The 26,634-nt window shown below is 47.9% G+C and overlaps 2 protein-coding genes across 5 annotated transcripts in view; one reads left to right on the forward strand and one right to left on the reverse strand.

Annotated features, from left to right (window-relative positions):
- Positions 1–4,103: 4,103 nt before the first annotated feature.
- On the reverse strand, positions 4,104–22,823 carry UBE2D4 (ubiquitin conjugating enzyme E2 D4 (putative)). 3 transcript variants are annotated; one of them, XM_066238577.1, is made up of 7 exons: positions 22,207–22,801; positions 21,014–21,077; positions 16,793–16,824; positions 16,612–16,689; positions 9,196–9,301; positions 7,746–7,839; positions 4,104–4,379 (listed from the first exon to the last, which is right to left on the reverse strand). In XM_066238577.1, the coding sequence occupies exons 1-7, from the start codon at positions 22,228–22,230 to the stop codon at positions 4,334–4,336; spliced, it is 444 nt and encodes a 147-aa protein (XP_066094674.1). In that variant the 5' UTR covers positions 22,231–22,801; the 3' UTR covers positions 4,104–4,333. The 3 variants fall into 3 exon arrangements, with proteins under 3 accessions (XP_066094674.1, XP_066094677.1, XP_066094676.1); XM_066238579.1 differs by lacking the exon at positions 4,104–4,379 and adding an exon at positions 5,556–7,582 and having other exon boundaries at positions 22,207–22,820; XM_066238580.1 differs by lacking the exon at positions 16,793–16,824 and having other exon boundaries at positions 22,207–22,823.
- The window catches only part of URGCP (upregulator of cell proliferation), a 39,597-nt gene continuing 20,739 nt past the window's right edge, over positions 7,777–26,634 (forward strand). The window contains exons 1-2 of one of the 2 annotated variants that reach the window (XM_066238561.1): positions 7,777–7,880; positions 10,811–10,903. In XM_066238561.1, coding sequence (XP_066094658.1) covers positions 10,869–10,903 — 35 coding nt within the window. In that variant the 5' untranslated portion in view covers positions 7,777–7,880; positions 10,811–10,868. Of the gene's footprint in view, positions 7,881–10,810; positions 10,904–22,047; positions 22,106–26,634 lie in introns of those variants that run through there. The other variant, XM_066238563.1, reaches the window with a different exon arrangement.

The raw sequence follows: 26,634 nt of genomic DNA on the forward strand, positions 1-26,634 counted from the left end.
TCTGTTACAATTTGTACAGAGAGTAACATCAGTGGCAGGAGGTGGAGGGCTGCAGTCCTGCCCCTGGTCTGGGATGCAGACTCAGGCGGAGAGTGGCTGCAGTGTCTCATCCTTTAGGGCTGGTTCTGGAAGACAGCCACAAATCAGTATGAGGTGGCTCACTGGAGGATAAAGGTCCTCTTTCATTCAGGAAAAGGAGGGCTCTTTTCTGCCACCTAAACGTTTACAAAGGCCTCAAAGAGGGCCTGCTTGCTGTTCACATAGCTCTCACCGTGAGGGTCTCTGGCTTCTCATGTCTGATGAAGCCTCAGCGTAGCTTCCCGCTACTGAGCAAGAAGCCAGCAGAAACTGTACAAGTGAATAGCGCATTCAGGCGGTGGGGATTTTGAAGTTTCACAACTCTGCTGACATTTTATCTCAAAGATGTGAACAGATCCATCAGTCCCTTCTGTTTTAGGGTGAAGGCCTGGACTGCTGGGCTTTTGTTACCAAATGCATAAACGGCCATCTCCCACACAAGGGTGGCAGCCTTACACCTCTGCATATGCCTGAAAAGGGTGGGGTGTGCAGTCTGGGAGAAGGGGCGGGAGGAAGGAGACATTGTAAGGAAAATTAGGAAGCTGCTATCTGGTCTGATAGGAGGTTTTTCAGATTCCTTATAGCTTTGTGACTTTATTAATAAAATCTGTCAACACGGAGAAACCTGGTGGTGAGGATAACAGGGCCAGCAAACGGGCCGGGGAGAATGAGGTCAGTAGGCAAGGCAGTGCTCCTGCGCTCGGGGTGCTGGCTGCCATGCCCTTGATTCCTCAGAGGACCAGAGTTCTTGAATAGATCTAGTCTAGGTCTAGTCCTTGCCCAGCACTGCTGGGGAGGAAGTATGTTTCACAGTGACAAGAGGCTTAGGAAGGAGGGCTGGCAGCGCAGGAGAGACAAAGGGTGCATGGTGTTCTGGAAGTTCTTTGCCCCACTTTGGGTATCAGAGACAGACTTCGGGCTAGGAGTTCTGTGGGCCTGTCCTACAAGCACCTCTAGCATTTAAGGAGACTGTCTCCTGAATTTCAGAGACAGAAACCTGCTACTCCTTCAGCATCTTCAGCGCAGTGCTGTGGACATCTGCATTTTAGCATTTTATCACTGGTTAGGAGATCTTTGACCCTTTGCCATATTCTTGGAACTCTTGGGTTTTCCTAGACTTTGACAAAGGATCAAGATCTCATCACTATCCAGCAAATCCAGCTGCTTCTGGCCATAGTTAGTAGTCATTTGTTCACAATGGATCAATTGCTTAACATCATGTATGCCTGATGTCTCTGGTCCACAGAGAAAGAAGCCACGTCAGCGCACAGTTGGCTTTCTGGGTCTGCTGTCCAGTTGCCTACCTGGTACTTGCCTTGGAAACAGGGTGTCAGGAGGTGTGCATATGTGGGTTATGTGGAAACTCCCACACCACAGTGCATCTTGAAGTAAGATTTTCAACCTAAGAAGCCCATTCTTCAGGTTGACCTGAACCCGGGAAGGCATGACAAGCAGGTGAGTTTCCCCGAGAGAGACGGTCCAGGGGGTTTGTTGGGATCAGGCTTGTCTGAAGAGTCTGGCAGGTACAGGGCACAACTCAGGCTGGCAAAAGGTGAATGACAACCCACACTGGGGATCCCCAAAGGACTGATTTTTCTCTACTACATGTCTCCAGCAGAGAGAGCAGGTGTGAGGAAACTTTGGATTCAGGATCATCAGCTTCTGGGCATCATAAGCTATTATGCTTGAAAGGCACCAGTGGTCTCAACACCTGCTTGAGCTGGTGCTTTCCCTCTAAGCCTCTGAAATCTGAACCTCCCCATCTTCCCTCACTTTGTGATGCTTGGCTGCAAGGTCTATTTTGGTCACTGTCTGACAGCCTTCCCTGGGGACATGATATTGGCATTCTTCCCAACTATGAAGGGGTAACATTTTAAGACCAAAGGAGTGGCAAAGAGACAAAAATTAAAAAGGCAATCCTCGCCTGACCAGGCTGTGGCACAGTGAATAGAGCGTCGGACTGGGATGCGGAGGACCCAGGTTCAAGACCCTGAGGTTGCCAGCTTGCGCCCAAGGTCACTGGCTTGAACAAGGGGTCACTCAGTCTGCTGTAGGCCCCGGTCAAGGCACATATGAGAAAGCAATCAATGGACAAGTAAGGTGCCACACAAAGAATTGATGCTTCTCATCTCTCTCCCTTTCTGTCTGTCGGTCCCTATCTGTCCTCTCTGACTCTATCTCTGTCACAAAAATAAAAAGGCAATCCTCACCATGGTGACAGGCAGAGAAGAGAGCCCATGGAACTCCAAAAGCAGCATATGGTCTTGGGGTTCCTACTGCCAGGGAAGCCTCAGTAATGAAGTTGTGTGACAACTTGGCAGCTCCTGGAGCAGTTCGACCTGTGGTTACCTTTCCTTGATCCCAGCCTGTGAAGGCCCCTGTGAAGGGGGCAGAACTTCATGCTTTATCCCAGGAGTCCCCAAACTTTTTACACAGGGGGCCAGTTCACTGTCCCTCAGACCGTTGGAGGGCCGCCACATACAGTGCTCCTCTTACTGACCACCAGTGAAAAAGGTGCCCCTTCTGGAAGTGTGGCGGGGGCCAGATAAATGGCCTAAGGGGGCCACATGCGGCCCGTGGGCCGTAGTTTGGGGACGCCTGCTTTATCCCCAGCTCACCCAAGTGTTACTTAATGGCTATACTGAAAGGAGACCACTTAGAAAAGACCAGGTCAGATTTGACTTCAGAGGTTTGAAGCCCCTCAAGTTTTCTCCATTTGGGAGTTTTAATTAGAATACTCCTGTCCTAGGTAACTTAAACTAAGAGCAACTCTTTTTTTTCCCCCCTTTTTCTTTTTCTTAAGTGAGAGGAGGGGAGATAGACAGATTCCTGTTTGTACCCTGACCGGAATCCACTCAGCAACCCCATCTGGAGCTGATGCTTGAATCAACCATGCTATTTTTAGTGCCTGAGGCTGACGTGCTCAGACCAGCCAAGCTATCCTGAGCACCTGGGGCCGACTCTCAAACCAGTCAAGCTACTGGCTGCAGGAGAGGAAGAAGGAGTGAAGGGGGAGAGAGAGAGGGAAAGAGAAGCAGATGTTTGCTCCTTCTGTGTGCCCTGACCAGGAATTGAACCTGGGATGTACATATGCCAGGATGACACTCTATCCACTGAGCCACTGTCCAGGGCCAAGAGCAATTCTGAAAATGTGTTGCCTCAGAAATCTAAAAGGAGGCCAGTCATTCAACAGGCTGGTCTAATTCAAGGTTCTGAAGAACCTGTTTAAAAAGTTTCCAGCCCCAGCTGGATAGCTCAGTTGGTTGCAACATCGTCCCAAAGTGCAGAGGTTGTTGGTTCGATTCTGCAGTCAGGGCACATACAGGGACAGATCGATGTCCCCCCCCACCCCTTTCTCCATCCCTCCCTCCTCTCTCACTAAAATCAATAAATAAGAAAAATTTTTAATTAAAAATAAAAAATAAAAAGTTTCCATACCTTCTGTTCTGCCTGGAAAATAAAGTCGATTTAAATGCCAGTTATTGTTTAGGGTTATGAGTGAATTACATTTTTATTTACATTCAAAAGTCTCTCCCTATTCCTGTGCTCTGGTCTGTGGGTGGCTCACACTGGATTTAAGTGTATGCTTGGAGTGGGGGAGGTAGGTGGTAAGAAAACCTCTTTACATGGAAAATCAAAACCGAGATCTCTCCAGGTCTTGCCTCTGAAAAGACAGTCATCTCTCCTGGGGTGTTTTGTGCTTTCTATCCTGACATCCTGTTTGCTGCTTCTCAGTGTGAGAAGATAGCACTGTAAATGAGCACTGTTCCCAACTCCCAGGAGCATCCTGGGATGCACTGAGACTCCTTGCGACATGGTTTATGGCAGACAAGATGTGAGGAAAGCCTGTCCAGCCCCTCTGTCCTGGACATCCGGGCTGGCACTGAGTTCCAGGAGGTGAGAGGTCAGGCTGAAGCCCCTTGTGTGGTGACATGGTGAGTGATGCCACCCTGAGTGGAGGTGTACAGCACACTGCGCCCCTCACCCCAAGAAATCAGCAAAGAGACCAGTGTAGCCAGAAAGACTGCAGATCATAACAGTGACTATTAATTTGGCATCAAAGATATGATGTCAGAGCCACAGTGGCTGAGAGTGACACCAACATGCTGTAGTTTGAGAGAAAGTGTCGCCAGCCTTTGTTCATAGAAGAGATGACGCTCTTGAATGGCTCAGCTAGGAGCTCAGTTTCACAGAAGGACCTTTCTGCCTGGCTAGCTTCTCTTGGACAGTGTCCCCCATGAAACCTCCAAGGCACTTACACAGCATATTTCTGTGTCCACTCTCTCGCTAGTCTGTTGTACCTGGAAGAAAAAAGCAGAGGGGATGACACCCTCATTCAGAATGGTCACTTCCTTCCAGTGCAGAGTAGAGAACAGAGCTAATGCAGGGGAATGCTACTGCTTCTTGTCAAACATCGAGAACTAATGAGTGAGCAACATAAAGACTGCCTGGGCCCTGGCCGGTTTGCTCAGCGGTAGAGCGTCGGCCTAGCATGCGGAGGACCCGGGTTCGATTCCCGGCCAGGGCACACAGGAGAAGCGCCCATTTGCTTCTCCACCCCTCCACTGCGCTTTCCTCTCTGTCTCTCTCTTCCCCTCCCGCAGCCAAGGCTCCATTGGAGCAAAGATGGCCCGGGCGCTGGGGATGGCTCTGTGGCCTCTGCCTCAGGCGCTAGAGTGGCTCTGGTCGCAACATGGTAACGCCCAGGATGGGCAGAGCATCGCCCCCTGGTGGGCAGAGCGTCGCCCCATAGGGGGCGTGCCGGGTGGATCCCGGTCGGGCGCATGCGGGAGTCTGTCTGACTGTCTCTCCCTGTTTCCAGCTTCAGAAAAATGCAAAAAAAAAAGACTGCCTGGACCAAGGACATGTCATCTGTGACCCTAAACCTCGAACTTGGTGAGTCCTGATGCTTCTCCATACTGTGTGCTTTAGAAGACAGTAATGCAGTGAACCTCCTCCCTTCCTCTCTCCCGCCCTACAACATGGATGATGAGGATCAGGAAGATACACAGTGGTTAGCTTGAAATAGCCCCAGGCTGCCCGGCATACAGACTCCAGGATACAGGCTTTGGAGCCTGTCCACCAGTGTGTGAGTCAGTGCCTGCCGTGGGACAGGCCTGGTGCCCATAAGGGCTATGTAAGCATGTGTTTATTCTCATTATTGTAATGAGAAGATCTGGTGCCATGACATTGTTAGACAGATTGGTAGTCACAGAGGACAATGAAAAACCACTTCTGGCATATCTCAAGTATCTTATAATAAGTGTTAAAATACAGTTAGTAAATTAAAAATTACTTTGTCATTCTGGAAAACTCAACAAGTGAAATAATGGCATCTATAAAGCTTTCTGGATTAATATAAGTTGGAAAAACCATATCCATTCTAATCTCTTCAGATAGAAGAGAAAACTGATGAACTAAAAGACTCACTGGAGAGGTTTTTTTAAAAGCCAACAATTACCACCCCCACTCCCACCCACCCCCGCACCATACACTGTGACCTAGCACTGCTCACAGGACATGGCTTCTGATGCCAGGGCCACCACCATGCCTGGATCTTTCTCATCATACTGTCCGTGCTCAGAGGTTTCACAGGACTGAATCCTTCCCTACCTGCTCATCATCCAAGACATTCATCAGGCGACAGTGAATGTGACTGCCGGGCCTGATGGGTTGGAATTCTACAATTCTGGGTCTGGTAACCAAAGTCTAAACAGAGTTGAGTAGGCAAGGATATACAATCGGGTAAAGACATTTCTCTTCCTTTAGGTCTCTTCAATAAGTGGTACTGGCAAAAATGGACAGATACATTAAAAAAAAAAAGGAAACAAAAAAATAAAAGGAAACTAGACTGACTACCTTTTTACATCATATACAAAAGCAAACTCAAAATGGATTAAAGACTTAAATTTTAGACTTGAAACTATAAAACTCCCAGAAGAAACATAGTCAGTGCCTGACCTGTGGTGGCATGGTGGATGGAGTGTTGGTTGACCTGGAACACTGAGGTCACCAGTTTGAAGCCCTGGGCTTGCCTGCTCAAGGCACATGTGAGAGGCAACTACTACAAGTTGGTGCCCCCCCATCTCTCTCTCTAAAATCCATAAGTAAAATCTTTTAAAAAATAAAAAGTAAAGGAAATTAAAAGACAGACTACTGAATGGGAGAAGATACTCAGTAATACTACATTCAATAAGGAACTCATACAACTCGACACCAAACAAAATCCAATTAAAAATGGGCAGAGGACCTGAATAGACACTTCTCCAAAGAGGACACACAGATGGCCAATAGACATATGAAAAGATGCTCAGTGTCATCAGGGAGATGCAAATTACAACCATAATGAGATATCACCTCACAGCTGTCAGAATGTCATTTGTCATCGACAAATGACAAGTATTGGCGAGGATGTGGAGAAAAGGGGACCCTCACACTGTTGGTGGCAGTGCAGATTGGGGCAGCTTCTGTAGAAAACAGTATGAAGGGTCCTCAAAAATACAGTGCTGCCATATGACCCAGCAGTCCTACTTCTGGGTATTTATCCAAAGAAAATAAAAATACTAACTTAAAAAGATAATATGTAGCCTCATGTTCACTGCAGCATTATTTACAATAGCAAAGATATAGAAGCAGCCTAAGTATCCATCAGATGAATGGGTAAAAAGGGGATAGTATAACTAATAGAATATTACTCGGCTATAAACAATGATGAAAGCTTACCATTGTGACAACATAGATGGACCTGGAGGGTATTATGCTAAGTGAAATAAGTCAAGAATGAAAGAAAAATACCGCGTTATCTCACTTATATGTGGAGTCAAAACTCATACACTCACACAAATGAATAAACAAAAAACTGAGTTGGCCGTGAGGGTCTGTCAGTGAACTAGCAACACTGCTGACTGCAGAGCCTCAATTAGGGAATTGACCACAGCAGTGTTCCTTTGTGGTTGGCCTTGACTGACCTTGGCCTTACCCTGGTATACCTGAGAAGACACCTGTGATATGCTAAAGACTTTAAAATTTAATCCAGAATATTGTCAGATTCTTCTGAGTCCATTCTTGGCTGACCACTTATTTTGTTGACCTCAGGGCAAGGCTGGCGATAATATTTTAGGTCCTATAGCTGATGACCTACCAAGGAGGGTGAACTGCTTTACTGCTTTTATCTCCTTCTCCCTCTCAGAGCCAGAGGATATGTTTTTTGTTGTTGTTTTTAGTGAGATGGAGGGAGAGGGACAGACAGACAGGAAGGGAGAGAGATGAGAAGCATCAATTCTTCCTTGCAGCTCCTTAGTTGTTCATTGATTTCTTTCTTATATGTGCCTTGACCTGGGGGCTACAGCAGAGCAAGTGACCCCTTGCTCAAGCCAGCAACCTTGGACTCATGCCAGCAACCATGGGGTCATGTCTGTGATCCCACACTCAAGCCGGCAACCTCAGGGTCTCAAACCTGGGTCCTCAGCATCCCAGGCTGATGCTCTATCCACTGTGACACCACCTGGTCAAACAGAGCCAGAGGATATGTTAATGAGAGAGCCAGGAGTCTGAACCAAGGGACGCACATTTCACACCCACTGGCATGAACAGGAAGATGTCTGGGAACCTGGTTAGCCGGTAGACACCAGGTCAGGGTGGGATCAAGGAACCCAAAGGATGCATACTTCTCTCTGTTGGTCTTGTAGGTGTGGGCTATCTCTGGCACCAGAGGATCGTCAAAGTTGGGGTCGCAGAGCAGGGAACAGATGGATAAGAGCACTGGGAAGAGAAGAAAAGCTGGATCAGCATGAGGCTACCAGGTCTGCCTGGGTCTAATGATCCCCCCAACCCATGCTCTCTACTGACAGCAAGTGTCTTCCCTTCACCATCAGATATGAATTATTCTACTTGATGCCCCAATAGACATGAAATGAATAACTTTGTTCATCTGTTGGCTGAAAGGCAATTTTTCCCCAAGCAATCCCAGACCCAGCTGCTTGAGGGTGTGTGTCTCCTGTCTAGGGAAACCTTGGTTACCACATACCTTTGGTGTTTGGTCCCAGGGGCCTGCTTAGGAACGAGGAAATGGGAACTCTGAACATTCAGTTATGTGGGGGTGAGCAGCATTCCCTCTGGACTCGCTATGCAGTCTTCAAACGCCTGTCCCACCAGCAGCTGGTGCCTCCTGCCCTGCCCCTCCCTTTGGCTGCTGCTTTGCCTCACACTCCCCTCTGCTTGTTTCTAGGCTCTGGGGCCCTGGTCTCTTGGGGTGATTTTTTCACCATCCCACCTACTCCACTGACAAGACACTCACATCGTTACATTCAGGTTCAACCCTTCTTAGTTCCAAAGGAATATCTGCATTTCTGAAGCCCTGTTTAGACTGGTTTCTTTATTTTATGTATTTTTTTTCCAGTCAGAGGGGAGATAGTGAGATAGACTGCTGCATGTGCCCTGACCAGGATCCACCCAACAACTGTCTGGGTCCATTGCTTGGATCAACTGAGCTATCCTCAATGAGTGGAGCTGACACTTGAAGCAGTTGAACCACTGGCTGCAGCAGGAGAAGAGAGAAAAGGGAGGGAAGGAGGGGAAGAGAAGCAGATGGTCGTTTCTCATTTGTGTCCTGACTGGGGATTGAAACTGGGATGTCCATATGCCGGGCCAACACAACACTCTACCCACTGAGCAAACCAGCCAGGGCTAGGCTGGTTTCTCTAACTGCATACAGAGACCTGTGCTTGGCATACTAACTGCAAGGCCCCAGGGACAGGCCTTCATCTCTTTCCTTCAGGGCTGGCTCACGACCCATGTTGGATAAGTAAATAAATGAGGGGACAGAGAAAGTAATGTAACATCTGCCTTATTTCTGGAGAAACATGTACACAGACTCAATATTTTCTTCTTGCACACATGTGACAGTCTGGCTGGAGCTCCTCATAGCAACCAGTCTGTGTGGACACAGTCGGGGCAGGAACAGCATCACCCGATTCCTCCTCTAGGAGCTGTGGGAAGCTGCCTGTTCTCTCTGGGCCTGTTTCCTCCCAGGGATGTGGGGGCAGAAATGCTGCTGTGAGAGGCACAGGCTCGGGACAGGGCTTGTGAGGCACGTCAGAGCCTGACACATGCAGCTACCTTTGGACACTGTCAGAGATGGAGACCAGTGAGACTGCAGGATGTCGAGGCAGATGCAGCCGTTGCTGTTGATGTTGGGGTGGTAAATTTTGGTCATGAAAGCAACCTGCAGACAAGAGACCTCCAGTCAGACTTAGGGATGCTCTAGACAGTGCCTTTCTGGAAAATGAACTCAGTGAGGCAGAAGTGGCCGCTGCTGCCCTATACCTGGCTTCACACAGTCCAGGGTGAGCTGGGCCCCCCACCCCCAACCCTAACAGGACACAGGTGGGGCAGCCAAGAGAAGTCCCCTGACCCATTCTGAACATGGAGGACTGACACCACCTCCCCTACAGCAGGAGGCTCTGAGGAGCAACAAGAAGGGCAGTAGCAGTAGTATACGCTTCCTGAGTGATGGGGCTCAGGCGGACCATGCATGACAGGCACCCGTTATATTATTACTGACAGTTCTTGGCATACCTGACATAAGTTATAATTAAATAGTTTTTAAAGACTTAGTCTGGAATATGGGGGGAGGAAGGCTGTATGTATGTGAGGTTTATCATCTGTTACCAAATGATTTTCCTAGGAAGGGTCAAACTTCTAAAGTGTCTCAGACAGTTAGCATCGGCCTTACTCTTCAATATCTCTGGTAAAGAGGATCATGCGTTCTTGCCAGATTCCCTGGTAAGAAACAGAGTCAAAGAATTTCTGCAAAAACATCATCTTTTTTATCTTCTCTGTAGAAGATTTTTAAAAGACAAAAACACTTCCACTGTTGAGTGTCCCATTTCATGTTACGTCTTTGTTAAAGTAATCCCAATTTACAACATTATTACAACATTACGTCCTTGTCTTCATAACAGCCACTATTTTCACTGTCCTTGGGCAAGTGGGATCCTGAAAATACACAACAGACATATAGGGTTCCAGACTGTTTAAGGAAGACCCTCCGGTGTTGACATGTTGATTGAAAGAGATGAGCTGGAAAATTAAGACTTGATAAGACTGCAGGAAAGGGCAGGGGGTGGATTAGAGACCATGAGATACGCTTTTTCATCCAAGGCCCTGGAAGAAGAGGTGCGCCCAAATCATGCAGAGTTATTTTAGCATCTGTCCCCCCACCTAGCACACCCTTCTCCCCTGCCCAAAGCTGGCAAGGCCTCTAAAATTGCTTCCTTCATTTAACCATGATTTAAAATACTGAGGCACCATGTGACCTCTGGTGGTAGTGCCCGTGCAGAGCTGTGGTTTGGGAGCCTGGAGGGACTTCTTACAGCTCAGACAGAAGGTGCAAACAGAGCCAAAGGTGTGACTCAAATTCAGTCCTCAAGGCCAACCTCGGGGCAGAGAGACACCACGAACCCTCAACTGTTGGGCCCTGATACAGACCCAGGAAATGTACATCTTGCCAAAATGCATAACCTTAGTCCAGTCCTGAGAAAAGACCACAAACCCAAAAAGAGGGACATATGGCAACATAACTGATGAATACTACTCATGAGCATCAATATCATAAAAGACTGGGGGAAACTGAGGCAGAGGGCAAAGGTGAAGGAGACAAGGAATGTAGTGCAGGCTCCTAGAATACAGGCAGGACATTACTGCAAATTGGTAATGTGTATAATGCTGTCAGTTTGTTTCAGAGCACTGTGGCCAACACTGATGTCCTGGGTTGGATAACTACTATAGTAATGAAGATGCTGACTTTGGGAAAGCTGGGTGAGGGGTAAGTCTAAGATTAATTCTAAATAAAAGGTTTTTTATTTTTATTTTTATTTTTTTATTTATTCATTTTAGAGAGGAGAGAGAGTCAGAGGAGAGAAAGACAGGGGGGAGGAGCTGGAAGCATCAACTCCCATATGTGCCTTGACCAGGCAAGCCCAGGGCTTCGAACCAGCGACCTCAGCATTTCCAGGTCGACGCTTTATCCACTGTGCCACCACAGGTCAGGCAATAAAAGGTTTTAAATATACAAACAGACACATCCCATGTTCCTTGGGTTACCTGATTTATGCTAGCCATGGAAAGCTTTCAAAAACAGGTTCATGCTTATTCCAAAAAATTAAATCTGATCCTTAATATCTGGCATTTGTCAGTAAGTCTATTAATAAGGGATTACTTGCAGGCAATCATACAATATGAAAATAAACTCTAGTCTCTCCGTAGGCCAAGGACTCACTGCACACATTTTTGAAAGTATGAATGCTTAGATTTGATCCATGAACAGTACATGAACAATGAGAATTACTGGTAGCTTATTAAAGCAAAGGAAAAACAACTGAGCACAAATTTGCTGCCTTTAGAACAGTTTGTGAAAGTATGGTTTAAAGATGTTTTCGTTTTATTATTTTAAATTTGTACAGAACTAGTATTAATGCATTTTTTGCAAAAACTTAACGTTGCCTCAAATACTAACATTAAGTACATCAAGCAATACAGTGTCTTTGGTATAGTAGAGTTTTGCTCTTCTTGCATCTATAACTTCATTGGTTTTTTTTTTAATACAAAATTTTGCTTTTGTTACAAGTAAATAAAATTCTTCAGTGCTTACCTGTTGAAACAAAGAATATGCTTTGTTGGAGGATAACAATATGGTTGTAGGCATCCAAAGTTTTATTTAAACAATGCAACTTAAAATTTCCTTCGCAGTGAGATGTGTACAAAGCATTGCTGCACTGTATCACAAAATGAAAGATTGTATTTAATGGCACCATGTGACCTCTGGTGGTAGTGCCTGGGCAGAGCTGTGGTTTGGGAGCATGGAGGGACTTCTTTATACAGCTCAGACAGAAGGTGCAAACAGAGCCAAGGGTGTGACTCAAATTCAGCCCTCAAGGCCAAACTCGGGGCAGAGAGACACCACGAACCCTCAACTGTTGGGCCCTGATACAGACCCAGGACTTCCATGTACATCTTGCCAAAATGTATAACCTTAGTCCAGTCCTGAGAAAAGACCACAAACCCAAAAAGAGGGACATATGGCTTTACACTGTACTTTCTGGTGTTTTTTGGGAAAGTGATATTTAGATCTATTGTGAAGTTCATTTTTTTTCTTTTTTTTTTTTTTTTTTCCATTTTTCTGAAGCTGGAAACAGGGAGAGACAGTCAGACAGACTCCCGCATGCGCCCGACCGGGATCCACCCGGCACGCCCACCATGGGGCGACGCTCTGCCCACCAGGGGGCGATGCTCTGCCCATCCTGGGCATTGCCATGTTGCGACCAGAGCCACTCTAGCGCCTGGGGCAGAGGCCACAGAGCCATACCCAGCGCCTGGGCCATCTTTGCTCCAATGGAGCCTTGGCTGCAGGAGGGGAAGAGAGAGACAGAGAGGAAAGCGCGGCGGAGGGGTGGAGAAGCAAATGGGCGCTTCTCCTGTGTGCCCTGGCCGGGAATCGAACCCGGGTCCTCCGCACGCTAGGCCGACGCTCTACCGCTGAGCCAACCGGCCAGGGCTGAAGTTCATTTTTAAAAAAATTTTTCCATTGATTTGAGAGAGAGAATCATCAATTCATTGTTCCACTTAGTTCTATTTAGTTGTGTACTCATTGGTTGCTCTGAAACAGTTCATTTTTAAGAAATAAAATGTTTTAGATAAAAAATTAGGCTGACTCTGAGAAGACTTCTGATCAAGATGGTGGAGTAAGTAAACTGCTCACCTCCTCCCCTGACCACATCACAATCACACCTAAATTATAGCACCACCACTCTTGAGAGTCATCGCAAGACAGCTGAACAGAACTCCTATAACTAAGGCTATAAAGAAGAAACTACAGATACTGTAGGACAAAGACACGAAATGGACTGCCCACCACCCACGTGTGACAGATAAGCTTCAGAAGAGATATCTCGACTGCAGAGGTACTTCCAGGAGTGAGGGTCCCAGTTCCTCCACAGAGCTCCTCAGGCTGACGTACCAGTGTCAGGAAGAGGAGTCCCCACAGCTGGCTGTGAAATTTGGCAAGGACTCCATCTGGGTGAGACAGAGGACTGCTGTAGACCCAGGAGTCCTCTGAAAGGGCCCATGTCACTAACACTGACTCTGAGTTCCAGAGAAGGGAGAGCAACTCGAAAAGTGCCGGGGGACATACAGGAGAAAGTGAAATGTCTGGCTTCAAGGTGAGAGCCAGAGTGGTAGCTCTCTCTAGGACTCAAGTGCGTGCAGCATTGCTCTTTTGTAGAGCCCTCCCTCACATGGCCCGCAGGTACACCTGAGTACCAAATCCAAGTCTCCATTAACCTAACACTGCTCTCACCCAACCCTGATGATTCCCTGAGACCCCACTCCAACCAGTACATGTGCTCAATCCAAACATCTGTTAGAGGCTAACCCACACAAGCAGCCAGCCTACAGACTTTCCTAAAATCTCTCAAAGGGTACACAAACACAAACAAGCTATAAACATAGCTTGGTATACATGAAAGACATGGTAACCACAAACCAAAAATATACAAGAGATATACAAGAAATAGGAAGGAATTGAAACACAACGCTATAGAAAGTCATCAGCATACAAGAGAAAAGTGCAAGAGAATAAGAAAGGAATAAGAACTACAGGAAATCAGAAAGCAATGAAAATGGCCATAACGACACGCCTGTTGATAATTACTGTAACCTGACCAGTGGTGGCACAGGAGATAAAGCAGCCTGTAATGTGAGGTTGCCAGTTTGAAACCCTGGACTTGCTGGGTCAAGGCACATACAAGGAGCAATTAATACTATTGAGTTGATGCTTGCTGCTCCTCCCCACCCCTCTCCTCTCTCTACAATCAATCAATAAAGGATCTTTTAAAAAAGAATAATTACTTTAAAAGTAAATGGATTAGCCTGACCTGTGGTGGGACAGTGGATAAAGTGTCAACTTGGAAACGCTTAGGTTGCAGGTTCAAAACCCTGGGCTTGCCTGGTCAAGGCACATATGGGAGTTGATGCTTTCTGCTCCTCCCCCCTTCTCTCTCTCTCTCTCTCTCTCCTCTCTCTATAATGAATAAATAAAATCTTTAAAATAAAATAAAATAAAAGTAAATGGATTAAATGTTCCAATCAAAAGACAAATGGACATATATTAAATGGAATATTACTTGGCCATGAAAAAGAATGAAATCTTACTGTGGACAGAGGGGAGATTTTTTGCTAAGTGAAATAAATCAGACAGAGAAAGTTAAATGCCATATGATTTCACTCAAAGAGAATCAAAACCAAATTAAATGAACAAACAAAGCAAAAACCGACTCATAGACATGGAGATAGGGCTGAAGATTGACAGATGGGAGAGTGTTAGGGGGCTGGGTGAAAAGGTGAACAGATTAAGAAGTATTGGCAGTCACAAAATAGTCACAGGGACATAAAGTACAGCAGAGGAAATGTAGTCAATAATAGTGTAATAACTATGTATGGTGCCAGGTGGGAACTAGAGGTATCGGGGGAATACATTGTAAATTATATAAATGTCTAGCCACCATGCTGTACATCTGAAACTAATACAGTACTGAATGTCAACTGTAGTTGAAAAAAATTATTTTACATTGGCTGACACATCTGGGCTCAGGACCCACCCTCCAGTATGAGCCATGCTGTTTTCAGGAAATGATATGTTCTCTAAAAGCTCCAGTTTCCTCATTCACAGCCAAAATTGATATCACTTAAAAATAAGAATAAAGCCTGACCAGGCGATGGCATAGTGGATAGAGCGTCGGACTGGGATGCAGAGGTCCAAGGTTCGAGACCCCGAGCTCACCAGCTTGAGCCCAAGGTCGCTAGCTTGAGCAGGGGGTCACTCGGTCTGCTGTAGCCCCCTGGTCAAGGCACATATGAGAAATCAATCAATGAACAACTAAGGAGCCACAACAAAGAATTGATGTTTCTCATCTCTCTCCCTTCCTATCTGTCTGTCCCTATCTGTCCCTCTCTCTGACTCTCTGTCTCTGCCACAAAAAAAAAAAAAAAAAAAAAAAAAAAGAAAGAAAAAAGAATAAAAATATATACCAGGTGGGGCAAAAGTAACTTTACCATTTTGAGTATGTGAAATAGTTTATTCCTGTATTTTTATTTATTATGTGTTATTTCCCATATGAACAACTGTAAACCTACTTTTGCCCCATCCTATGCTGGTGTATACAGAGAAAACCTGGAGGAATGTATACTGGGCTGTGAGTGGTGGTCTTTTCTACAGGTAGGGTTATAGGAGGCTGACACTGGTTCCCCAATGTTCTAATTTCAAAATAATCAGTTTACTAGTTTTGCAATCGGGAATATAAACGATTGATGTGAACCCACACACACCACTGCGACCACCTCTGACCTGCAGCCCATCCGATTGGCTTCACTGTGGAGCACTCAGAGTACACCTCTGTCCCCAGCTCTATACAGCCACCAGCATCACCTTCGCCCCACTCAGTCTCCATCTCAGAGCACGACTCCTTGGACTCCTGTCCTCTCATGTGGCCACCCACCCTGACGCTCTGTGCTTCTCAGACAGAACCGTTCCCTTACGAGGGCAGGACTCTGGGTTTGGCTCTGCCTCAGACATTTGACGCCTGGTGAGTAGTGAGCAGCCCCTCTGGGCTCAGGGTGGAGCGGGTCCATCCAGCCTTCTCCCTCCTGTTAGTGTCAATGTCCTCCCTTGAAGGCTCCACTGCAAGGATGGTGTATGTATGGATGGAGGTGACTTGGCAGGGTCCTAGTACATTGTGACCCTGACATTCATGGGTCCTGTGCTCTGTATGGTATGAGCGGCCTTCCTGGGTTCCACCCACTAGAAACCCAGTAGCAACTCCGCTCCCCGACCCACCCCTTTATACAACCACAGAGACTCCAGGCGTTGTCCGTTGTCCCTGGGGCAGGGAATGAGATCCCTGCTTAGACGGAGAGGGGCTCCACAGGGGGCAGAGTGAGCTCCGCCACAAAGAACACCACCCAAACCATGGCTTCAGGGAACCCCTCACCTCAGGAACTGACTGGAGTCCAGGGCATAAAGTCTGGGGGGGCTGTGATCATGCAGATTGGTGAGGGCCTGCGAGAGGAGCCCCATGTGAAACTTTGTGACTTGAAAGGCCCCTTCATCACACTCTTTTGCTTCAATCAAAAGACTCATCCTGCCTGACCAGGCAGTGGTGCAGTGGCGCAGTGGATAGAGCATCAGACTGGGATGGGGAAGACCCAGGTTTGAGACCCTGAGGGCATCAGCTTGAGCGCGGGCTCATCTGACTTGAGCAAAGCTCACCAGCTTGGACTCAAGGTCTCCAGCTTGAGCAAGGGGTTACTTGGTCTGCTGAAGGCCCACGGTCAAAGCACATATGCGAAAGCAATCAGTGAACAACTAAGATGTTGCAAAAGCTGATGATTGATGCTTCTCATCTCTCTCCGTTCCTGTCTGTCTGTCCCTGTCTATCCCTCTCTCTGTCTCTGTAAAAAAAAAAAAAGATTCATCCTTACCTTTGGGGGTTTGAATGGATAATCTGTAGGAAAGTGGATGTTCAGGAAGAAAATGCCTCCTTGGTAAGGACTATCATTCTAGAAGGATGGGACACAGAAGGCACATTAGTCGCACAAAAGCATCAAGGGCAACAGCGAACGGGGTGGTGCTCAGCAGCTGCTACCTGGAGCTACTACCTACCGGGCCCAGAATGGTGGCCTGCCAGCAGAACCCTGCAAGATAAAAGGGGGAATGTCAGAGACACCCCACAAGTCTGCTCTGCCCCAGGAGCCTCTCCTATCACAAGTACAGCTCCCGGGCCCCCCAGAATATGCCAAGACTCCCAGACTCCCAGGAGGTCTGTGCTTAAAGTTAGCAGTTTATCACCCAGAAGGCTGCTGAGTAACATCAGCCAAGGGAAGAGCTCAGGGCAAGTCCAGCAGGGCCAAATGCAGGAGTCAGAATGTGTCACCATCCTGGCATTGACATGTAACAACATGCAGAGTACTGGCCACCAGGGAGGTTCATCAGTGAGCACAAATGATAAATGGACCACCCACATGACTGATCTGCCTGTCCAGTCCTTCTAAATATGACCCAAAGCAACCATGATAAATAACATGGCTATCTCTCTGGTGTGACCAATCCCCACTTTAAATCACGTAAAACCCTAGGGCAGGCAAGGACAGCCCTATCAAGCTGGACATCTCAGAAATCACCTCCTAGAGGCTGTGGATAAAGGCCAGATCTTTTTTTTTAATTAATTTATTTTTTTTATTTATTCATTTTTAGAGAGGAGAGGGAGAGACAGAGAGAGAGAAGGGGGGGAGGAGCAGGAAGCATCAACTCCCATATGTGCCTTGACCAGGCAAGCCCAGGATTTCAAACCGGCGACCTCAGCATTTTCAGGTCGATGCTTTATCCACTGCGCCACCACAGGTCAGGCCAGATCTTTTTTGACAATTAAATTCTTCACTACTGAGGTGCCAGTAAACTGCAATTCACTCTTTTAACACAGATTTAAGCCTCAGGTAGTCTTCAGCACTCTTCTTTTTTTGGGGGGGGGGGACGACAGAGAGAGGGACAGATAGGGACAGACAGACAGGAAGGGAGAGAGATGAGAAGCATCAATTTTTCATTGCAGCTCCTTAGTTGTTCATTGATTGCTTTCTCATATGTGCCTTGACTGGGGAGCTACAGCAGAGCGAGTGACCCCTTGCTCAAGCCAGCAACCTTGGGCTTCAGGCCAGCGACCTTTGGGCTCAAGCGAGCGACCATGGGGTCAAGTCTTTGATCCCGCGCTCAAGCCTATGACCTTAGGGTTTCAAACCTGGGTCCTCTGCGTCCCAGTCTGACCCTCTTAGCTACTGCTGTACCAACACCTGGTCAGGCAGTCTTCACGCACTTTCCATATGGCTTTTTATAATCCTCTTACACTCCCTCCTTCTTCCCTGGGTTCCTTCTGAAGCTCTCTGCAAAGGGTCTCTTTCCGGAGCCAATGGTCATAGCCCTGGGGCCTCAGTGAGGCCACCTTCCATGGTGTCCTCTCCCACGCTGCCTCTGGCAGGGCCCATGCACTGGGGGCGTGGTGACAGGGCCAGGATAAGCCTCTCTTGTTCTCCTTTCCCTTCTCTTGCTGCTTATCATGCCTGCTGCCTCTGTGGCACCTCAGGCTACTTTCACTGCCCTGCCCAGCCCTAGAGAAGCTCCAGTGTACTTGGCAAGGCTGACTTGGCGGCCAATGCCTCACTTCTAAGTTCCTAGGGCAATTACTCATCTTTATGGAAAGTGCCTACCCATCCACCAAGTGGACTGCTGAAAGCGCCTGAGGAAACTGTTACTCTCTAGGGAGTTCTGTTTTACGGCTCCAGAATGCTGTGGAATTAGTCCAAGGTTTTAGACCTGTCCTAGGTTCCTGCCACCTGTTCAAATACCCCACAGGCTCTCCCTTGACAGCAGGATAGTAAATCACCAAGGCATGAGGAGAGGTGAGTGCAGGGACCACAGAGCAAGTTTCCCAGACCTCCTTTAGGCAGTCAGGGCAGCCCAGGATCTGTTCCAATACTTCAAGGAAATGGTACAGAAAACCATACTTTTAGCTGCAACAAGACTGCCTGAGCCAACAGAAGTGTCATTTCTCTGTCTTTTGACTCTTTTTATTCCAACTCAGGCTAATTATTAGATGTGGTTGAAAGGTGACTAGACCTTTCCCTAATAATACTGCAGGATGGAATTCCTTATTAAATGTTTTTGATAATTAACATATTAGAGACTGGGAACCCATGGGGAGAAGTAGATAATAAAAGTGGTTCCTTGTGGTGAATAGGGCCTCTGGTCCTGTTTGCTTGAACCCCTGAGGGCTGTGTGGGTGGCTGAGCAGGACTTGAGGGCATGGTCAGAAGAAAAGGCCACATAAGAGAGGAAAAGGAAACTGCAAGGACAGCTGAAAAGAGGCTGTTTGCCCACAGGGAGGTATGAAATAGGCCCAGAGGTTAGGGGGTGTCCAAGGCTGCACACACCTCATTTGTGGAGATGCTGAGCAAGGAGGGGGTGGCTAGACACTGCCTCCAGCATGAGGCTGCCAGGAAGGTGAGTATGCGCGCTGCAGGGCAAGGCCCAAGGGTGCTGCTAGGAAGCTGGGCTAATTCAGGAACAGCTTGATCTTACCAGCACCCAAGTTTGGCAATGTGACAGGTAAGAGGGGAAAAAACGCTATGGAGACTTGGGACTTGTGGAAACACGGGTCAAGTGACAAGCAGAACCAGCAAATAGTGGTACCATAGCCACCTTGTTCATCAGACTGGCACACACCTCTACTCTCAGCGCTCTGTCCGCCCATCCCAGGTGCTCTGAGCCTCAACCCACTGCATGTGCATGGGACAGCACCTCTTCCAGTTTTGTGAAATTACTGGTATTCTTTTTTTTTTATTGCAGTAAAATATATGTAAGTATGGTGACAAGATAAAGAGTTACAGAGATGGATGGTGGTGGCTGCAAAACTGTGAATGGATTTGACACCACCGAACTGTGTGCTTAAAGATGGTTAAGAAGGTAAACTCTGTTACGTGCCTTTTAACACAATAAAAAGTAAAAAAAAAAGTGACATAAAATGTCATCTAGCCATTTCAAGTGAACAATTCAGTGGCATTAAGTGTATCCGTGTTGTCCAGCCACCGCCATTATCCATTCTACAAGTCTTTCATGACTCCAAACAGGAATTTCATACCATCTCTACCTCCCTCAGTTCCTAGGAACCTCTACTCCACTTTCTATCTCCGCATTTGTCTAGTCTAGGTATTTCATACAGATGGAGCCACATGTTAGTCCTTTTGTGTATGGCTTGTTGGACATTGTGTGTTTCCAAGGCTCACCCATGTTAATAGAATTCTTTCCTTTTTATGGCTAAATAATATGCTGTTGTATGTATATGACATACCTTGCTTTCTCTGTCATGTGTTGATGGGCACTTGGGACTTTGGGTGACTGAGAATAATGGTGCAATGCATACTGGCATGTGAGTTCTGTTTAAGTCCCTATTTTCAATTATTTGGTGTCTGTGATGGGTACCACCCCTCTTTCATACCATCTCACAGTAAAGATGAGTGAGTGGAGGTGATATGGGAGCAGAAAACGTACTTGGGGAGCCCACATGCTGGGCAGCATGATCTTGGCTGGTCAGCTGTAAAGAGGAGCAGAGGGCTGGCTGGTGCTCCACTAAGGAGGAGCAGAAGTGGGAGAAGAGCACAGGTACTGCCTTCCCCTTGGCAGAGCAGGAAGTCTCCACAACTAGTTTCATGACCATCTTTACACCAAAAAGTCAAGTTTTCATTGGTTAGAGGCACTTTTCAGGAGCCAATTTGCTCCAGGACAAGATGGCTTTCTTGTGTCACAGTGGAGGGAACTGGTGATTTCAGACACCATCTTGACTAGCCAGACTATGAACTCAATGTGTTTAATGAAAAAGCAGTTCATGAGCCTGACTGGTGGTGGTGCGGCGGATAGAGCATCGACCTGGGATGCTGAGGACCCAGGTTTGAAACCCCAAGGTTGCCGGCTTAAGCACAGGCTTTCTAGCTTGAATGTGGGGTTGCTGGCTTGAACATGCGATCATTGACATGATCCCATGTTCACCGGCTTGAAGCCTAAGGTCACTGGCTTGAGCACAAGGTCATTGGCTTGGCTGGAGCCCCCTGGTCAAGGCACATATGAGAAGCAATCAATGAACAACTAAAGTGCTGCAACTAGGAGTTGATGCTCTTCATCACTCTCCCTTCCTCTCTCTCTCTAAAAAAGAAAAGAAAAGAAAATGCAATTCATAAGCAAATTAGAGAAAACAATAGGTTTTCTTAAAAAACTGCTGGGCTAATAATTTGGGAGTGTTGACTGAAGGCTCCCATGATCTGAAGCCTGAACGATACTTACAATCATCTCCCACAGCTTCTGCAGAGCACAGAGCAGGAGGGTCCCTCTGCAGGTCAGTTAGTTCCTAGAACACAAGAAGCGGGGCTCAGAGTTGGTGTGAGCTGGGGATGCTGCTCTCTGCATTCAACACCTCTTGGCCAGAAATGCAATCTCCTGGTGGGAAGAGGTTCCTAGGCCTCAGAAGGGTTGGCCTGGCTAATGAAAACAAGAGACCTGAAGGTCGGCACAGAGCTGTGAAGACACCTGATAACTCTGTATTATCATTTCCATTTTGTAAGTCAGGAAACTGAAATGTAAAGCTGCTTACCCAAGGTCACAGAGATGATGGGGCAGGGCAAGGAGTTCTGTGTGTACTTCACCCTCACAGACGGAAAAGAACAGGGTTTTAGCTCTGAGCTCCAGAATCAATACATGGAAGAATTTAGCTCAGAGAAAGTGCTCAATTAAGGACAGGACTCCTGTATTTCAATCTCTTTCTCACACTAGTGGGTGTGTGGCGAGTCTCAGGGCTCTTGAAGTGGGAGACGAAGGACACGTGAGTTAGTCTGGCAAACCACTCCACGTACGTGCACAGGAACAGGAATTACACCCTAACTGGATTCCTTCAGGAGATACCACCTTCTGGCTACGATGCCCAAGTTATCCTGGCCCAGCATGAGCCTCAAAGCCTAGACTTTAGGGCAGTAGTTATTAAACTTGATGTGACGATGAGTCTCGCCCTCCCAAACCCCGCCCCGAGTGACTCAAGCCACACGCGCCGCTGGCCCCGCCCCGCAGGACGCTAGTGCTACGCGCCATTGGCCCCGCCTCTCAAAGGCGCTAGTTAGTCCTACGCGCCGCTGGCCCCGCCCTGCAGGGCGCTAGCTAGTCCTACGCGCCGTTGGGCCCGCCCCTCAAAGGCGCTAGTTAGTCCTACGTGCCGTTGGCCCCGCCCCTCAAAGGCGCTAGTTAGTCCTACGCGCCGCTGGCTCCGCCCCGCAGGGCGTTAGCTAGTCCTACGCGCCGCCGGCCCCGCCCCCGCGCCTGGCCGTGCCCCTTTGAAGCTGTCCCTGCGCCGGTTCAGTGTCCCTCCTTGCAGCTGTCGCCGCGCTAGTGAGTACCTCGGTCACCATCCGTTCGGCGGTCGTGACGACCCCACCCACGAGTCGACGCTTCGGACTCTCAAGGAGTCTGAGGACCGGAGGGCTCCTTACCTTCTGGATCCGCCTCAGCGCCATCCTTTCCCCGCTGCTGGAGATCGGGAACGGCCGCCTGCGCGTGCGCGCCGCGGGGCACTGTGGGCCGGATTTGCCGCGAGGCGCGTGGCCGTTGGGGGAGCGGCGTGGGACCCGTCTGTCGCCCGCCGCGGCCCGGCCCCGGGACGGCGAGGGGCTCGGGAGGAGGGCGGGGAGGGCTGAGCAGCGGTCGCGCGGTGCTGGGAGGCGCGTGCCGGCCCGTCGGTAGTGGTTCCCGGCCCCGCGTGGACCCCCTTTCTGTGTGTGTCCCGCCCCGCCCTGTGTGACGTCAGGTGGTCGCAGCTCTCCCCGGAGACGCGCCAGCACCCGGCGAGGCGGGGGCTGCAGGCGCTGCCTTCAGTCCGCTGCGGGCGACTCTGGTGCGGCCTGAACCCGAGCCTGTCCGAATTTCCTTCTCGGCCTCCTTCCCTTTTCCCACGACCTGCAGGCATCTAGGACTGAACTTTTGAAACTGAATTGGGAACAATTAGTATGCCAGAAATAAGTTTAAAGGGTTGCAACCAATATTAAATAAAAGTACAAAAAATCAGTGCGTTTCACAGTGTAGAGATTGGGAAAGTTCTCTTGTGCGTATATAGATATTTATCCTCCAAACTTAGACACTTTTGAACTGAAACGGGTGCAGTATGATTATCCTAGGGACCACAGGTGTAATCTGAGGCTGTCTCCGGACAGACAGGACACACGGTCGCCTGCATGTGTGTACGCAATATAAAATGCAGGACTGACAGTGCCATGGGCCTTCAACCGGTCCCTGGCTTCCGTTCTCTCAGTCATCTACCATCTCTTATACACAGTTCATGAACTGTCTCTAAAATGTGAATCCTACATGATGCGTCCTAGGCTGAATAAGGCCCTTCAAAATCCAGTATTGTCCTGTCGGGTTTATTGGCATCGGTTTCCATCGCTGCCTGCATTGCATTCCTTTATTCCTGGCCACCTTGTTTGGGAAGCCCCCTCTTTCTCTTGATGCAGAGCCATCACTCACCTTGCAAAGCCAGCTCACCCCCACCCACCCACCCAATGGCTCTGATAGAGCTTTTCTATAAGGGTTTATGTATTTTTGTTAGACTATAAACCTCAGTTACAATGATGGATATCTATGGATGGATGGTAATTTCCAAAATTTCCTCAGAATTTGCATCACTTTTATAATCCAGAAAAAGGAAAAGAAACAAGTTTGTGTTGAATAGCAAATTAAAATTTCATGTTTCCTGTTGGTATTTTAATGCATAGTTTTCTAAACTCTTATTATTCAGTGAGAGAGGGGGAGGCAGAGACAGATTCCCACATGCACCCGGACTAGGATCCATCCGGCAAGCCCACTAGGAGGCGGTGCTCTGCCCATCTGGGGCTCTTGCTCTGTTGGGTCCAGAGCCATTATTTTTTAGCCCCTGAGGTGGAGGGTATGGAACCATCCTCAGAGCCCAGTGACAACTCGCTCCAGTTGAGCCATGGCTGCAGGAGGGAGGAGAAGAGAGAACGAGAAAGACAGATGTGAGAGGGGTAGGGTTAGAGAAGTAGAGGGGTGCTTCTCCTGTGTGCCCTGACCGGGGATCGAACCTGGGACATCCACACGCCAGGCTGACGCTCTACCACTGCGCCAACCAGTCAGGGCCAACTTTTTTTTTTATTGTTATATTTTATTGATTTTAGAGACAGGAAGGTGAGAGAGAGAGAGAGAAAGGAACTTCAATCCATTCCTGTATGTACCCTGACCAGGATCGAACCAGCAACCTCTGCACTTCCAGATGATGCTCTTAACGAACCAACTGAGCTATCCAGCCAGGGCTAGGTTTTTAAACTTTTTTTTTTTTTTTTTCATTTTTCTGAAGCTGGAAACAGGGAGAGACAGTCAGACAGACTCCCGCATGCGCCCGACCGGGATCCACCCGGCACGCCCACCAGGGGGCGACGCTCTGCCCATCCTGGGCGTCGCCATGTTGCGACCCTCCTGGGTGTCGCCATATTGCGACCAGAGCCACTCTAGCGCCTGGGGCAGAGGCCACAGAGCCATCCCCAGCGCCCGGGCCATCTTTTGCTCCAATGGAGCCTTGGCTGCGGGAGGGGAAGAGAGAGACAGAGAGGAAGGCGCGGCGGAGGGGTGCAGAAGCAAATGGGCGCTTCTCCTGTGTGCCCTGGCTGGGAATCGAACCCGGGTCCTCCGCACGCTAGGCCGACGCTCTACCGCTGAGCCAACCGGCCAGGGCCGGTTTTTAAACTTTTTACATGAAGGTTTATACATAGGGTTGTTTTGTTTTGTTTTTTGACATAGAGAAAGTCAGACAGAGGGACAGACAGGAAGGGAGAGAGATGAGAAGCATCAATTCTTTGTTGAGGCATTGTAGTTGTTCATTGATTGCTTTCTCATATGTGCTTGTGGGGGGGGGCTACAGCAGAGCAAGTGGCCCTTTGCTCAAGGCAGTGACCTTGGGCTCAAGCCAGAGACCTTTGGGCTCAGGCCAGCAACCCTGCATTCAATCAAGCTGGTGAGCCCGTGCTCAAGCCAGCGACCTCATGATTTTGAACCTGAGTCGTCCGTGTCCTAGTCCGATGCTCTATCCACTGCGCCACTGCCTAGTTAGGCAGGCTTTTATTTTTGTTGGTTTTATTTTTTGAAGTAATTTTAAATGTATAAAAGTGTTGCAAATATTTAAAAAAATGTTGTTTATAAATTAGACTTAATAAAAATTAAAAACTTTTTTTTTTTCTTCTGAAGTTGGAAACGGAGGCAGTCAGACTCCTGCATGCACCCGACCAGGATCCACCCAGCATGCCCACCAGGGGGCGATGCTCTGCCACAATCAGAGCCATTCTACCGCCTGAGCTGTCCTCAGTGCCCGGGCCAACTTTGCTCCAATGGAGCCTTGGCTGTGGGAGGGGAAGAGAGAGACAGAGAGGAAGGAGAGGGGGAAGGATGGAGAAGCAGATGGGCGCTTCTCCTGTGTGCCCTGGCCGGGAATCGAACCCGGGACTCTCGCACGCCAGGCCGACGCTCTGCCACTGAGCCAACCGGTCAGGGCAAAAATTAAAAACTTTTGTGCTTTAAACAAAACCATCAAGGAAGCAAAAAGACACCCTACAGAATTGGAGCAAGTATTTGCAAATTACATGTTTGATAAGGGTTCAGTGTCCAGACTACATAAGGAATTCTTACACACACACCCCCAAAAAAAGACAAACTTTAAAACTGAGCAAAGGAATTTTTTTTGAGAGAGAGAAAGAAGCATCAACTTGTAATTGTGTCATTTTTAGTTGTTCACTGATTGCTTTTCCTACATTCCTTGACTAGGGGACTCAAGCTGAGCCAGTGACCCCTTTCTCAAGCCAGTGACCTTGGGCTCAAGCCAGGGACCTGAGGTCACGCCTGTGATTCTGCACTCAAACCAGTGACCTCAGGGTTTCAAACCTGGGTCCTCAGGTTTTCAGGTCTACACTATCCACTGTTCCACTGCCTGGTCAGGCCAATCTCTGCCTTTTGATTGGACAGTTGAATCCATTTACATTTAAAATAATTACGGATACGAAGGAACTTACTGCCATTTTGCTGTTTTTAAAAATGTCCTTCTAGTTCCAACCACAACCGAAGTTGCTGTCTCCCATGGAACCAAAGAACTGAGACAGTGGGAACTAGAATACCAGAACTCTCAGAAGTGGAGGGTCTGTCCATCCAGGAAGATCCTGTGTTGACACCACTTAGCATAATGGTCAACCTCTTCTAATTAGGGCTTGCCCCACCAGAGCTTCTGCATACCTGTTTCCCATTCCATTTCCCAGTCCTCATATCCCCTTGCCTTGAACTAGAGGGAGCAGAGCAGACAGGATGCACCCTGCTCTAGGCCAGGACCACTGCCTATCACACTGGGAAAGGGTTGGGGCAATGGCAAGTAAAAAGTGCCACAAAGCTTTCCTGCTGTTTTAAAGATGTCTTTTTTTTTTTGCTTGAGTGTTCACTTCGTTGCTATAAAACTTTGACTAATTTTGAAAGCCTCTACAAAATTAGTTCAGAAAGCTTCTGGCTATTCATGTTTTTGTGAAGAAATGAGTGTTTGGATCTTCCTAGTCAACCATTTTGTGGAATACTGGTTTTTAAACTATCAAATTGGCATGATGAATAAAAGATGTGACATTTATAGAGGGTTTTGGGAAAGTATCACTGTCATCAGTGTTGGTGACTTCTGGGAGAACAATATGTATGTGTGTACATACATGTAAGTGTATGCTTATATTGTAGTAAGGTATTTGAAGAACTTCCTTGCTCTTTCATTAGGAGATCGAATTTGTATATTGCTCTCTTTCTCCCCATCTTTGAATCCTACGAATAGCATGCCCCTAAGCAATGGAGGGAGGGGAGAGACACTGGAAGAATCTGTGAAATATATGTCT

The sequence above is a fragment of the Saccopteryx bilineata genome, chromosome 7 (assembly GCF_036850765.1).
Source record: "Saccopteryx bilineata isolate mSacBil1 chromosome 7, mSacBil1_pri_phased_curated, whole genome shotgun sequence".
Taxonomy (NCBI): Eukaryota; Metazoa; Chordata; class Mammalia; order Chiroptera; family Emballonuridae; genus Saccopteryx; species Saccopteryx bilineata.

Bases quoted from the DNA above. Each gene is read 5' to 3' on its own strand.
- UBE2D4 (XM_066238577.1), bottom strand. From the start codon at position 22,230: ATGGCGCTGAGGCGGATCCAGAAG. The intron at 21,078-22,206 runs GTAAGGAGCCCT...CTTGTGTTCTAG, and splicing joins CGCTGAGGCGGATCCAGAAG to GAACTAACTGACCTGCAGAG. The intron at 7,840-9,195 runs GTAGCTGCATGT...TTCTCTTCCCAG, and splicing joins ATCTCTGACAGTGTCCAAAG to TGCTCTTATCCATCTGTTCC.